General features: G+C 35.3%; 1 protein-coding gene across 1 annotated transcript; it reads right to left on the bottom strand.

Moving 5' to 3' along the window:
• Positions 1–1,099: 1,099 nt before the first annotated feature.
• LOC149164019 (serine carboxypeptidase 24-like) lies at positions 1,100–6,347 on the bottom strand. Its single transcript, XM_089429340.1, has 9 exons — positions 6,039–6,347; positions 4,193–4,300; positions 3,951–4,046; positions 3,758–3,850; positions 3,425–3,510; positions 2,948–3,303; positions 2,742–2,837; positions 1,375–1,480; positions 1,100–1,261 (listed from the first exon to the last, which is right to left on the bottom strand). The coding sequence occupies exons 1-9, from the start codon at positions 6,274–6,276 to the stop codon at positions 1,100–1,102; spliced, it is 1,341 nt and encodes a 446-aa protein (XP_089285466.1). The 5' UTR covers positions 6,277–6,347.
• Between the last annotated feature and the right edge of the window lie 9,989 nt (positions 6,348–16,336).

Here is a 16,336-nt window from a genome sequence, read left to right as displayed (position 1 = left end):
TTAATTAAAATTTGTATTTATTATTCAGTAAACAATTTGAATATAATGTGGATTCTTAGAAATTGATTTTACAAATCATAAAAATTATTCTTTGTTGATGCCATTTATTTTATTTAGACTACTTCAATATCTTGAAATTGAATGTAGTAGTTCAAGATTGGAGCACATAACCCATGTAATCCCCCTCCCTTCACCCAACATCATTGGCAACCAACCATAGTTTCTTACAAATTGAGGCATGCGTGTAACATCATGGATGGCATAAATGCTTTACAAAATAAAGCACAAACTACATATTTCAAGTTGCTTATTATTTCTAATAATATCCCCAAAAATTAACTATAAATTTTAGTAAACTAATCTTTCATAAAAATTTCACTTTGTTGTCAACTCCACTATAACCATTATTTTATTAACAAACATTTCATATATCATCCATTAATAAATATTTTATAAACATTTTTTAATTAACTAACTCATTAACTTTCACAATCACTTAACACACTTAAAAATACCAACTACCATTAAAACCACTCCTAGACACCGACACTTGCAACACCATGTTATCTCTCCAAAAATAACCTACACTAACAATTTAGTAAACAAGTTGCCTCCACCGATCAAAATCTTTTTTTATAAATTTATAATGATATATACAACTTATCATATTCAAACAATTCTCATATTATATGTAACAAAACAATGTACATTTTTTTTATATAAAATATAAATATTATTAAATCAAACCATGTAAAAATATGTTAAAACCAACATAATTAAATTTATTCAACTCTTTTGCCTTTTGTTTATAGTCCCACATTGTTATTATACGTACATTGGAATAGAGATACCTAAAGCTTTTGCCTTTTGTTTTTTTCCAATCATTCTAACAATAACTTTAGATTTATAATCATCTATTTTATTTATTATTTTAACAATATCACCCTTGAGGGTTTAATGAAAGTTATCCTCATACCCCCAATGGTGGAAGGTTTGAACCACCAAATGTTATTAAAAAAAGAAGCTGAACCACCAAATTTTATTAAAGAAAAAGCTGAATCACACACTCTACAAACTGCAATTACGAGATGTGATAGTGTCAGCTGCTGATTGGGACTGTGCTTGGTAGGCTATGACCCATTATGAATGATTGGAAAAGTTTTAACGCCCTTTCAGGTTGGAAAAGTGGAACAAAATGGCCAGCCCCTCTTACGGTTGCGAAGGTAAGCCCTTCATATCCTTCAGTCCATCCTCCAACAGTCTATTAATCAATTGCCAGAAACTAATTAGCAAAATCTTTGAAAGTGATGTTAATATCTCTGTGAAAGTGGAGAGAGAGAACTGAGATGAGAATTTTGTTAAGAAAATGCCCACCTGATTATCGACATACCATGGATACCATGGAATTGTAATGGGAAGACTCAGTTGATCGATTGACATCTTGGTTCCAGTAAATGGAAGTACAGAGTCAACATCGCCGCTGTACATGAAAGGACCAACAATTCGAATTAAGCAATCTACTCTCTGAATTTAAAAGTAAAGATGTAAACTGCATTCTCTTGAAAATTATGATACTGCCGTAAATCAATCATTGGTTTACATATTTCTTCCAACCCGACCTTTGAATTCTTTAAAAAATCGATTACATCTACAACAAGAGAGCAATTGGTTGGAAAATTCTGTATGGAAGAAATTTGTGTTTAACTGAGAATATATGGATTTGTTTGAGTATTAACCACTATTCAATATTCAATATAGTAAGTCAATGTTTGATTGTGTCACTTTTTTTTTATGTTTGTTTATCTAATTTGGTTTATATAATCTTTATTTATCAAATTAGGTGTGTATAAAAATAGTGTGATATTTAATTGACAAAATGAAAAAATAAATCCTAAATATTAACTACCAAGCCATTAACTTATTAATCTTCTCTATTTAATATTACACTAAAAAAATAATATACCAATCATTAAAATACTAAATAATACATATAAATCAACATTAAAAAATAATATACCAATCATTAATTTATTAAATAATGCATATAAATTAATAATGGATTAATTTTACATTGACTTTACATATTTCTTCCACCCCTACCTTCCAACTATTTAAAAAATCGATTAGAGGAGAGAGCAATAAAAATCTGGATGGAAGATATTTGTGAGTTTAATGGAGGATATCTAGATTTATTTATGAGTATTAATCACTATTCAATATAGTCAGAGTAAGTCAATGATGGAATGGTTCAATGCCTTTTATTTTTGTTGACTAAATTTGGTTTAAAAATATATTAATATTTAATAGACAAGATGATATGATTGAATGGTTTAGTGTTTTTTTATTTTTGTTTGTTAAATTCAGTTTAAAAATAGATTAATATTTCATAGATAAGATGAGAAGATAGCCAATGGTATATATTAATTATTATAAGTATGTTAATGATTGGTTAATTTATTAATTTTAATCTATTCAATATTAGATTAATAAATATATTTTTTTGACGGTTAAGCAATTTGAATTCATCAGAGATTACATTAGGTTTAGGTTTGATTTCTAACTTGTAACACAATGATTCACTAGCATCTAGAGTATCAAAATTACTATAAATGGCTCTCTCGAATAATTTAACAATACACTCATCACCTTCTATTTAAAACCTATTAAACTGATAATATGAAAAATAATACATATATCATTAATTTACTAAATAATGCAAATAATTTTAACATAATAAATACCTGGAAACCCAAATCCTAAGACCTGCCGCAATAAGCTCTTTGTATATGGGAAGAACGGAGAAGTCTGAATCCGTCCAGGAACTGAAAACGCTTGCACTGCCATTGATGAAGGAAACGCAACGGTCATTTATATCAATTTGCTGAAGGATCAACCAATTCAACTCGACTATAATGAAAAAGTAGATACCAGACTATATTAAACACACCTGCAGCCAGTCCAACTGTAGGGAATATGCGTAGTATTAGCATGAAGTGCCGCCTGCACATCAGGGCGATTATAATATATCTCTGCATAGTTTTCAATGCAGGGATCGTAGCCAGCTATCCTGCTCGGGAACTGTTGCGAGCATACTGGGGTATAAATATCATAGGGATCTATGTTACCCGTTTCAATACCGGCATTGTTAAGGTAATTAGTACAGGCCGTTGAAAAATTCAGTTGCTTAAAATTGCAGTTGTTCATAATGTTATTATAAGTGGCATCCGATATCAAAGCATGAGACCACCAGTACTGAATACGGCCAACGTTGTCATTGTAATCGTCCATCAGTGGATTTCCCACCTAGTCCACAGTATAAAATAAAATGAAAAGTCAATAATAATTGCCTTCAAATTAATCCAAGTCTTGAAACAATATCTATTAATCACTATACTCAATAAAAGTTTAAAATGCCGATACTCACCATAAAGCCCTTGAGATTTATGCAGGGATTAGAATTTCCTTTGTTGTATTCATAGACTTTCTTCGCTAGCTGCGTAACAAAGTGCCCTGTGTTCACAATTAAATTTAGACGGCTTCAATTTATATGTTTGAAATTAAGATTTATAGATTTTCACTTTGTGTCCAGAGAAGTTCTCAAGGGTGTATAGTTTTATTTATTTAGAATTAGATCACAAAATTTGTAAAGCCCAAATCCCACAAATAACTATTAGACCACACTGTCCAGGCTTACCGATTAGCATATATTGCCCAGTTTCCAACTGTATATATACTAACCTACTGTACATATACTAACCTGCGTAGCTCTCCCCCCATATGTAAAATTCTCGATACTTGTATTGAGAGAATCTCTGGAACCAGTTGATAAGAAAGGCCAACGAATCCTCCGCTACCATGTCCGGCAAAGAGTGTCAGTATTGTAATATTAACATGTCGGTAGCAATGAGATAAAATATTAATATTAATATTAAAATGTATGTAGTAGGTACCAGTACGGTTGTCCCCATTATCCAACAAATTGCTGGAGGTATTTGTGTATGAGAATCCCACTCCAACAGGAGATTCCAGAAAAAGCAAGTTTGCATCTGCGATCGTGATCATAAGCCGGAATAGTACTAATTTTCTCAGTAATCAATAAAGAGATTGGATATCTTAATTTATGCTAGGAGTCAACGATGATATGATTAAAACATCATGTTTTTGACATGGAATTGTGGAAAAATTAACTCACATTTGTTCCAAGAATACGGATTTAAATACAGTGAAGAAGCGTTTTTATGAATCCGGAAAGGTCCTACTTCCTCCGATTCTCCATATGCTATTGAAGAGCATCCTGGACCTGCAACTCATGCATTAAACAATTATCAACTTGATGTTACTGAACAACATCCTGGACCTGCAATCCCAGGCATTAAACAATAGTCAACTTTATAGTTGAGGAAGTTAATTTTTTCCCAATCCAAATCAACCTCCATAAATGGTTGGTTATCTATAATTAAATTAATGAAAGCTGAAACGTCCATTTTCTCAACCTCCTACAGAGAAACCTCCTCCAGAAATGGCTAATTATCTGTAATTAAATTGATGAAAGCTGAAAACGTCATTCTTCTCATTTTAAGAATTCCTATTCAAGATTAGGATATTTGCTATAATTCTGAACAAGTTAGCCGGAAATCTATAAGACAAAACAATAAAATAAATGAAAAAGTAAAAAAAAAAATCAAAGATAAATTATATGAACATCTTCACTCTTAACCCACCTCCTACGCTATGTGTATAAGTTGTAACTTCTATCGAATTTTAATCAGATTGTTATCACCGAAAGAACTCCAATCTCAATCCTGTGATTAGTGAATTACCCGTCACCAATATTGTCAAGTCCCAGTAGAAATATTGTTTTTGGGTTAATGTAAAAAATATGCATTATATATTTGTATTTTTCTAGATTATTGGAGTATAATTAAATTTTATATTTTAAAAATATAATAAATATAAATAAATTTCAAACGACTAACATGTTTTTCCCATCTTACTCATATTTTTTTTCATATTTTTAAATTATTCAATTAAACTACATAAAGAGACCCTCTTAACTTAATTCTTAACCTACAAAAATATATAAAACATACTACTCCAGTACCAAAATATATATTATGTATATAAATTACAAAGTTATATATATAAAACATACTACTCCAGTACTAAAATATATATTATGTATATAAATTACAAAGTTATATATATATAACATACTACACTATTAAAATATATATTATGTATATAAATTACAAAGTTATATATATATATATAGATTTGGAGTTCAACCTACAAAATTGTGAAGAATACTTGTCTATATAGCATTTGAAATTCTGATCAGGCCGTTAATATCTATTCTACTCAATTCCCTGTAACAAAAAGACAACAATAACTCAATTCAACTGCATTGGGTGATTTCAGGCTGGTCATGAGTATGTGTCCATTATCCTACCAATCTTACAACTTAGATTTCTGAAGGCATAAGCAGGTACATGTTGGTTGCAGTTTGAGATTGAAAATGAGATGTATCTCGTTCACCCCTGAAAATTTGATTAAAAACCATATATTCAAATAAATTTTACACATATATAATACAAATAAAAAATGTAAATGTGTTCTATTTTATTAATATATTTATTCAATCTATCATACCATAGAAAAGAAAAATGCAAACGCAGTATACTAAATTAATATACTTCATATATCAGGAAAATGAAAAGTGCAAATGCATTGTATTTTATTGATAAGCTTGTTCAATATCAAAGTGCAGGATCTCGTATGTGATAAAGGTTTGGCCTGTACATAGAACATGAAAAATATAGATGTAACCTCTAACAAAGGTTAGACATGTACATACAACTTATATTTTATAGTTGTTAGTTTTTCAAACATAAAAAGAAAGTAGTCGACTCTGCGCACAATCTCACTTCATATATCTTTAGGAGTCAGCAAATTATAAAACTAAAATATTTCACCCAACCTGATACAAATTTTACAGAGAAGTTCTTGACTAAATATGTGGATCTGAAAGTTGTACAGACCTCCACTAAGCCACAATACCAGAGGCAGCTTCGAAGAATTTTGACGATTGGCCTCGGTTAACCAATAGAAGAGAGCCCTGCCTTCCGTCTGATTGACTGTAACATAGCCGGCGTATTGATCGAATGAGACAGGGGGCTGGCCTGGGAGACTAGTTATTTTGTCTGCGGCCTGGTCACTTCTGGACACGTGCGGCACCGAAAGTAGCAAAATCGTCAGCATCCATAACAAGGTCCACATTGCTATTTGATCAGAATTGGGTACTGGGGCTCACAGACAGAAGCGATTCTGCAATGGATCCCCGAAAATCAAAAGCGTTTTAGAATGTGAACGATAGATCTGCATACCATCCGACTGCAATTATATATATAGAGGTGAATGCAAAATTCAGCCATGTGGCGTACGTGACTCTATTCCTACTCTGGTATTTTGTCGAGAGTCGAGGTGTCTAGAATATGTTGATGATGGTAGGTGACTCTATTCCTCTTTTTTGGGCCGTTTATATGATACAGATGATAGGCTTTTGTAGTTTTTTTTCTTAGATATTAAACTATAAACTTATTTGCCCTCGCAACGTCCTCACCCCGTTCTGAATATTATTTACACCGTTTTGTCCTACTCTGGTATTTTGTGGAGAGTCGAGGTGTCTACAATACCCGTTTTGAATATTATTTACACCGTTTTGTCCTACTCTGGTATTTTGTGGAGAGTCGAGGTGTCTAGAATACCCGTTCTGAATATTATTTACACCGTTTTGTCCTACTCTGGTATTTTGTGGAGAGTCGAGGTGTCTAGAATATGTTGATGATGGTAGGTGACCTAATTTTGTTTTAAATATTATTTATTTTTAAATTATTATATGCTAATTTTAAATTATGATAGGTCGATATTGTTGGTATGACATAGAAAAGTTTATTAGATTTATTTTAGTTTTGTATTTATCACATATGAAAAGGGAGGTATGGAATCTTTTACTATGTAAATTTTTTTCCTGAAGTGTAAAATTTGATGAAAGACTTATACCTAGAATTTAAAGTCTTGATAGATATGGAGTTAAGATTAGGTCTTTAATTATTTTGTTTTTCATTTTCTAATTTTAATTTTAATTATTTTATTTTATTTTTATTTGTTTTTTAAACTAATTTGAACTAGACATTACAACTTCTCTTCTATAGGGTGCCTCTGTGTGCAATCAAGGTAGATCCATCTTAATTACGGGATCAAATTTAGCAAGGTGCAAATCTCTTTTCTGAATGCAAAATTTGAGAATTTTGATCCCTCTCTACAAAAAGTGTTCACACACACACACATACACACACATATATATCACTGGTAAAAGTAATTTAATATTTATTAAAAATATTAATGATTTTTGAGATTATTTATGTTTAAATTATTTTTTGATATTGAAATAACATCTAAAATTATTTTTAATTTATTAAGAAAAAATCAAAATCAAGATACTTAAACTTATCTAGTAAAAGTAAAAGTCTATTTCTTTACGTGTGAACCAACATCCATTTTTTTAAAACGCTCATTAATACCTATATTACGATCAACCAAAATATATATATTTTAATTAGGTCAATAGGCTTTTTATGGTAAGGTTCCTCCTCACGACACTGTAGCATATATGTCGGCCTTCAAAGAATATACTATTGTAATGGTGTGATTGGCCATGGGCCTCTGATCTGTGATTTGTTCCACCTGAGGTTCTTTGACTCTTAATAACCACGTGCCAACCACATGGTGGAGTGTGACATCATGACTGTGGAAAGGACGTTACGTCATAAAGCGAGCGAGCAGTGCTTTCCGGGGCTAAGCCCTTTAGCTTAGGATAGGGGGTCAATTCTTTAGAATATTGCATTACAAATTGTTCCAATTTGTAATGCATGGGACCGCATCACACACACCTGGGCCTTTACAATATCGCAGAATCACAACCAACAGTTTCACAATGTAGCATTTGGTTGCAGTCACAAAACTTGTGATATTTGATGAGTAATGTGATGTGATCTACGTGGAGAGGAAATGAGTGAAGCCCAAAAGTGGAGTCCTCTCTATTAGTGATTTCCAATCGAAGGTGTAACCTTGGTTCACGACATGTCAATTCGCCAATTCCCGATCATTGATCACCTTTTGCGTTTGGGCCTTGATCATGTGGCTCTTCATGTGACCGTAGTCTAGCCCCTATATCAGAGCCCATCAATCGTAGGTTATGAATTGGATGTTTTGCTTCAATGCACAATACACCTCAACCTGCAACCGTTGATCTCCCATACGTGACTCCATCTCTACCATGTATCTGCCACATGTCACCTTTTGAATAATGCCACGTGTCAGACTTTCTTCCTTTGAACTCTTTGTGACCGTGGTACTAGGCCCCAAATCAGAGCCCTCTCTATCGGTGATTTCAAATTGGAGTTTAACCTTAGTGCACGGCATGTCAATTTGTCAATTGTCGATCGTCGATCGCCTTCTACGTTTGGGTCTTGGTCCTGTGGCTCTTCACGTGACCGCATTCTAGCCCCTGTATCAGAGCCCTTCAATGAGAGGTTTCACTTCGATGCACAATACGGCTCAACCTCTGATTGTTGATCTCCCATACATGATGCCATCACTACCATGTATCTGTCACATGTCACCTTTTCAATAATGCCACGTGCTGCCCTTTTTTGGCCTGTTGTGAGCCTTGAAATTATCGAATCTACCTGCCACGTGTCAACTTTCTTGGCACGTTGTGATGATGTCAGCCTCCCTCTGTCACTTGTCACAATGAATTTTTTGCTGCAACGCATCCCTTAACACATCAAGTCATTGTTAGCCACATGTCTCTTGTGAGATCCAGTCTTTTTGTTGCCATGTGTCCCTTTGGGAGGAGAGATAAAAGGCTCAAGCTTATTTGGATTTGCAGAAAAAAACGCATCCATCTCTGCCACGTATCTTCCACATGTCACCTTTTGAATAATGCCATGAGTCACCCTTGATTCCTTTGAACTCTTTGTGACCATGGTGCTAGCCCCCAAATCAGAGCCCTCTCTATCAGTGATTTCCAATCAAAGGTGTAACCTTTGTGCATGGCATGCCAATTCACCGATCTTCAATCACCTTCTACGTTTGGGCCTTAGTCTATGGTTTTTCACATGACCACAGTCTAGCCCCTGTATCAAAGCCCTTCAATCAGAGGTTTCACTTCAATGCACAATACAACTCAACCTCTGCTCGTTCATCTCGCATATGTGGCACCATCACTCCCACATATTTGCCATGTGTCACCTTTTGAATAATCCCACGTGCCACCCTTTTTCTGCTTGTTGTAAGCCTTGAAAGTGTTGAATTTGTCTACCATGTGTCAACCTTGATGGCACGTCGTGATGGCGTCAGCCTCTTCATGTCACTTGTTGCAACCAATTTACTGGCTACAACGTGTCCCTTAACACATCTAGTCACTGATGGTCGAGTCTCTCTTATCGGATCGAGTCTTTTTACTACCACACGTCCCATTGGGAGGAGAGAGATAAGGCTCGAGCTTCTTTAGTTTTTGCTCACAAAACCTTTCTTAGGTTTTTATCATCCATCCTGATACTTCAACAGTACCGGCCCATTACCAACAGTTTCGTCGCATATCACAACTCGCAATATCCGCACTTTTAAGATGTGGCGCATTCTCGAAAAGTCCGCTTGAGAGTGGATGCAATGTTCTCTTGAATTCTTTTTCATACCTCTAGAGGGTCTAAATATCAGAACGAATAGCAATCTTTGAAGTCACAAGTCAAAACTTGAAATAACAAGGCATTTGGAGGTCGATAAAAATCACTAGATATCTGAATCAGGTAAGGTAGTGACACCTTGGATGTGTGGTACCTTCTTGTTGCTCTATTGGTTGGAGGAACCTCTTTATAATATAGTTATATCAGACTAATAACATCATGGAAATTCTTTTCGAAATTTCTGATACATGTAGAATTGTTCCTCTATAACAATAAACAAATATTTAAATTATGAATCTTTGAATTGTCCTATCGACCACCAACCACTAATATGAAACCCTACTTTTTTTATTATACCAAACACAAACGTGAAATCACATCCACCCCTTATCATAGCTTTTGGAATACGACCTTCGATAAGATCAATTGTCTATGCGCGTATCTTACTCTCGTTGTCTATTTTATTCATTAATTATCGTTGGTTATCTCACTATGTGAATTTACTGTCATTTTATTCTGAGCCCTCCTATGAAGATTGCATGTTTTACGCCCTTTTAGAGAGGAAAATTACTATGATCGATCGATATTTTTTTCCCAGAGATTTCCAAAATATTTCTTCTGGTGTCAATGTTTCAATGCCCAAAAAAATTTGATAGATATTTAATCAATATGCCACATATTTTTAACGATTGCAACTCAAAACCTCTACACGCATCTTGGTCTTGATGGCTACACTATTCATTAATCTTATTAATGGACCGACCATGTGCATTTATTTTCGCTTCATTCTTGCTCACACGAATTTGATATGTTTTATGTTATGGACACTTTATTATATGTGTTTATTCAAATGAGCCACATTGATATGTTGGATCAGACTTTCGACTTACAAAATTTCAAAAAGGATTCTTCTCATGTCAAATTTTAAAAATCTCGAAACTTTCATGTATATTTAATCAATATGTCACATTTTCCTTTGATTAAGGTTTGAAACTTATCGGCACATCATCGCATCGAGGACTATTCTATTCAATAATATAATTAATGGCTTGCTTATGTGCATTTATTCTCACTTTACTCTCGCTCGAACAATCATCTTTGTCATTGTCTCTGTCACTTGTAACCCCGAGACCTCTGCCACGTTTCTTGATTCTAATTTATTGCTCCCTCTGATTAACTGGTAGATGGGCGTGTGCTCTATTTAGCCTCTTCACGTCGCACTATTCTGTTGATTTTTTGAGTTGGATTTTCTGTTGCTATTGTTGTTCTATTATTGGTCTCTTGTTGTTGCTACTACACGTCGTGTTGCTTCCTTCAACCAGATAACTAACCCAAAATTTCAATAACAAATAGGTGAGAATCAAGAACCTACTAACCATATCGTATTTTTCACTCAAATGGAAAGTATCAATGTTTTCATACTGTGTATATAGACTAGAATACTATGTCCCTTGTCACGTTGTACAACACACCCGCTTGTAGAGTTTCTAAAACGCCATATATAGAGAGCCAAGTTTCTATGCTTAAACATTTCCTTTTCCCTCACCTTTAACTATTGGCAAAAATCTAAATTGCAAAGCTTTCTTCTTTCATTTGGCTCCAACTATGGCAATCCTGTGAATGACTCGTGCTCGATGCTTTATTTCCACTTCTCTTCCAATGTTGACAACATTTTATGGGCTTTCACCTTTCAAGAAATCTTATTTCCTCGTCATCATGGAAGTTGCCTTGATAGTGAATGCCATCACTTTGTTTCTCGCTGGCTCTACAATGATCCAACCATCACTCCAAATTTTTAAACTCAACCTTCTTGCTTCCAAAAATACATTGTGTCAATGCTACCGCATTTCCCTCTCTAATGGTACCTCTCAACACATAACCTTTCTTTTGTTTGCTTACAATGGCCATATCGTCTCTGGTGCCCACTTGTTGGGCTCGATTATCATTGTCAAAGAAGTCAATTGCACTTTTTTTCAAAAGTATCCATATGTTCACTCTTCACCATATTCTTGGTGTTTTTTTGTTCCTTCCCTCTCTTTCCACTGTCACTCTGACTAATGTTGTGTTGCTTTTCTCTTTCTTTCTTTATTTTCAAGACTCTACAAATTATTGAACCGCAAGTTCTTGAACATCATGCATCTTTGATTGGGGACTCGAACCTTCTTCAAATTGTACAAATGTCAACATACCAACCTAGCTCTTCAATGTCACATGCCCCTGCTTCATCTATTGCTGCTTCAACACAAGATTATGCATCGGCATCAACTCAGTTATCCTCCGCTCTAATTGCTTCCATTCCATTCATGGCATTAAGACCCTATCATAAATAGTGGTTGATATAGGGTAGGGTACTTGGAAAAACATCTATTCGCTCCTACAACAATGGTCAAGGCTCTGGAAAGGTATTTGGATTTAACGTTGTTGATTTTTCCAATGATACAATCCATCTCTTTGCCTTTTGTGATTTGGCAGATTCCTTGCATGACCTTGTCCAAATTGGGAATCTTTACATGGTTTCAAATGGCACTGTGAAACCAAAAAACATAAATTACAACCATCTGGATAGCAAATGGGAAGTCTCCCTCTTCGCAACTTCCACTGTTGAACCTTCCTTGGATGATGTTCTGACAATCCTGTTCCACCGTTTCCATTTTAAATCTATAAATGAAATCAAATTTGCAAACCTTGACTCAATTGTTGACATCATTGGGATTGTCACATCCACTTCTCCAACTTCCACCATTCGTCGAAGAGATGGCTCTGAAACACCTAGGAAAACACTTAGCTTGGAAGACATGTTTGACTATAGCATCGACATCACCTTATGGGGGGGGCATTGCCACCCTAGGGAAAGGAACTTGTTGAAATCGCCTCTTCTAGTGCTTTGATCGTGATTGCAATAAAAGGGGGTCACATAGCCAAATTTAATGGAAGGATTGTTGGGACTATCTCAACAACCAGCCTCATGCTAGATCCTATCATTCCATAGATTGAACAAATCCAGTCATGGTTTCATCAAGGAGGACTTTTGGCCGCTTCACCATCATTAAGTAGAAAATTCTTGGGGCCTTCCAAAAGGGTCCACTCACAATGTACAATTGTTGACCTTATAGACTCACATCTCGCCGGAAAACCAACATGGTTCTTTTTTCATGGAACCATCACCTCTATTGACATGTAATATTACTTCCTTGCATGTCCTCTCTCATCTGATGGCGTGCAATGCATGAAAAAAGTTAGCAACCACTCAAATGGAATGTGGCACTATAGAAAATTCGTAAGGCCTTCCTCGAGTGTCACTACCGATATGTGCCAAAATTTTAAATGCATGAGCACACAGGCTTACAGGAAAATGTCATCGCATTTGATAATGTTGCAACTAAACTCATAGGTGTCCAAGAAAAAGATTTGTTCATACTCTCCAGTGCTCCTTGTGTTATCCATGAGCTTCGTACAAGGGTTTCATGTTTTCCTTTCCTCTTCACACTATCTGTGAAAACACATATCTTCAATTGTGTGGACCGTTTAAAGTTTGTGCTAATCAATTTAGAGGAAATCACCTATAGCTCTGAATGTTCCATTCTCCTCGAGGTAATCGAAAAAATGTCTACTACTTCAATTGTTCGATGTCTTTGAAAGTTGATTTTGTTTCCCCATGCCACCCTGAAGTGTAAACAATAAATTCTATATGCTTTTTCGTTCATTGTCAATTCATCCCTTCTCGACTCCCTTCATTTTTTTCACTTCATCATTGTACTTTTCTTCTTTATGTATATACACCTATGATACATGTTGCAGCTTCCACCTTTGCATAATTTTCCATGTTTTACTTTTACATATAGTATAATATATGTTTTTTTCCTTCTTCCTTCTTAAAAAAATGGAATATTTACATCCTTTTATATTGTTCTTTGTGCACCTAAATAAAAACACTCTCTTCTTATAAAGGGTTGTCATTTGATTGCCTTAAATCTACTTGGTAAATGAATTATACATATTTATCAACCACCACAAAAATACTTCGCCCAAATAAGATTGGTTCTAATCTCATTCTACACTCCAAAGATAGCTTTGAAAAATTTCCAACAACAAAATTTGAATCACGCGGCATTAATACACAATATCAAAGAAACATAAACTCTATTATAAAAAGGTTTCTTAGCCCACTAAACATTAGCTACTTTTTCAAAAGACACATCTACTTTATAAGCTAGAAGGAAATATTTCAAAAATTTACCCACTAATGATGTTCTTACTTTTGGGGGTTGTGTACTCTGTTTTTGTGCTTAAGACAACTCTTTCTCATCTCCTATATTCACTTGAACTTGTCCCCATGTTTGTATCAGGATGGACATGCCAACATCTTCTACAAACCCCTCAAGGAATGCTCAGAATAGACTCGCTTATAAACATAATAAAGATGCCTCCAACAAATAAATATGGATCAAATATAATGCTAATTTGAACATGCAAACCTTTCCAGCTATACCCCTCTCTAATGTTTATCTTCCCCAACATCCCGAAACTTCACTTGCAAACCCATCTCCTTAACCATTCACCCTCTAATTGTACCTGCATTCAACTTCCTCCATTCACTACCACTTCTTGCCCATATACATCACACACCCCACCATCAACTCATCCTCCTTGACCCTCCCATCCCCATATTTTGGTCAACCCTCCCTTAACCATGCACACCACCGATTTCATGAAAGTATAGATGAGCTCTCTCCTTTGCATATCTACACCATATGTACAAAATAATACCCGAATATGAAAATAAAATTCTTACATGGAAACATTTGTTTCTCCTGCAATGAAACTACAAAATCCACCCACCATTGAATCTCCCTTGTGAACAACAATGGACCTTGGCAACCAACTGTCTGTCCTTGTTGCTCTAACAAAAATAGAAGAAATTCTCATATCACATGTCAGCCCAATATTGCAAGTTACCCAGCCCAATGCTGCAAGTCACCCATGTACGTGGTGGATACTAGAAATACATTGGCCATATTATTTGTTTCTCACAAGGCATCACTACAATCGCCAACATTTTACCATGCTTGGTTTCCGAATTAGACATTGTCATTGTTACTAGACATGGCTCTGACCACAAAACATATTATTTCATTATTAGTGGCACACCTATTATTGCATATTTAGAGTACAAACTAGCCCATGATCCCTACTACAAGGATGTCCAGTTGGACCAAGTCGCAATATCTGCCTTGCCGACTCATCCTACTGATATGTCTTCTCTCGTCCGCTGCATATCCCCATCCTCTCTTGAACCACGACTTGACTTCCCTACTTTAGATGATAACATTCCTACACACCCCACTCCAACAAACCTCCAACCATATTCTTGGTGTTTTTTTGTTCCTTCCCTCTCTTTCCACTGTCACTCCGACTAATGTTGTGTTGCTTTTCTCTTTCTTTCTTTATTTTCAAGACTCTGCAAATTATTGAACCGCAAGTTCTTGAACATCATGCATCTTTGATTGGGGACCCGAACCTTCTTCAAATTGTACGAATGTCAACATACCAACCTAGCTCTTCAATGTCACATGCCCCTGCTTCAACACAAGATTATGCATCGGCATCAACTCAGTTGTCCTCTACTCTAATTGCTTCCATTCCATTCATTGCATTAAGACCCTATCATAAATAGTGGTTGATATAGGGTAGGGTACTTGGAAAAACATCTATTCGCTCCTACAACAATGGTCAAGGCTCTGGAAAGGTCTTTGGATTTAACGTTGTTGATTTTTCCAATGATACAATCCATCTCTTTGCCTTTTGTGATTTGGCAGATTCCTTGCATGAACTTGTCCAAATTGGGAATCTTTACATGGTTTCAAATGGCACTGTGGAACCAAAAAACATAAATTACAACCATCTGGATAGCAAATGGGAAGTCTCCCTCTTCGCAACTTCCACTGTTGAACCTTCCTTGGATGATGTTCTGACAATCCCGTTCCACCGTTTCCATTTTAAATCTATAAATGAAATCAAATTTGCAAACCTTGACTCAATTTTTGACATCATTGGGATTGTCACGTCCACTTCTCCAACTTCCACCATTCGTCGAAGATATGGCTCTGAAACACCTAGGAAAACACTTAGCTTGGAAGACATGTTTGACTATAGCATCGACATCACCTTATGGGAGGGGCATTGCCACCCTTGGGAAAGGAACTTGTTGAAATCGCCTCTTCTAGTGCTTTGATCATGATTGCAATAAAAGGGGGTCACATAGCCAAATTTAATGGAAGGATTGTTGGGACTATCTCAACAACCACCCTCATGCTAGATCCTATCATTCCATAGATTGAACAAATCCAATCATGGTTTCATCAAGGAGGACTTTTGGCCGCTTCACCATCATTAAGTAGAAAATTCTTGGGGCCTTCCAAAAGGGTCCACTCACAATGTACAATTGTTGACCTTATAGACTCACATCTCGCCGGAAAACCAACATGGTTCTTTTTTCATGGAACCATCACCTCTATTGACATGTAATATTACTTCCTTGCATGTCCTCTCTCATCTGATGGCGTGCAATGCATGAAAAAAGTTAGCAACCA

This window comes from Pinus tabuliformis, chromosome 5_1 (assembly GCF_031772625.1).
Source record: "Pinus tabuliformis cultivar Carrire ecotype Pingquan chromosome 5_1, CPIR1, whole genome shotgun sequence".
NCBI lineage: Eukaryota > Viridiplantae > Streptophyta > Pinopsida > Pinales > Pinaceae > Pinus > Pinus tabuliformis.
Note: the sequence above shows the minus strand (reverse complement) of the source record. Positions and strands in the feature narration are given on the sequence as shown.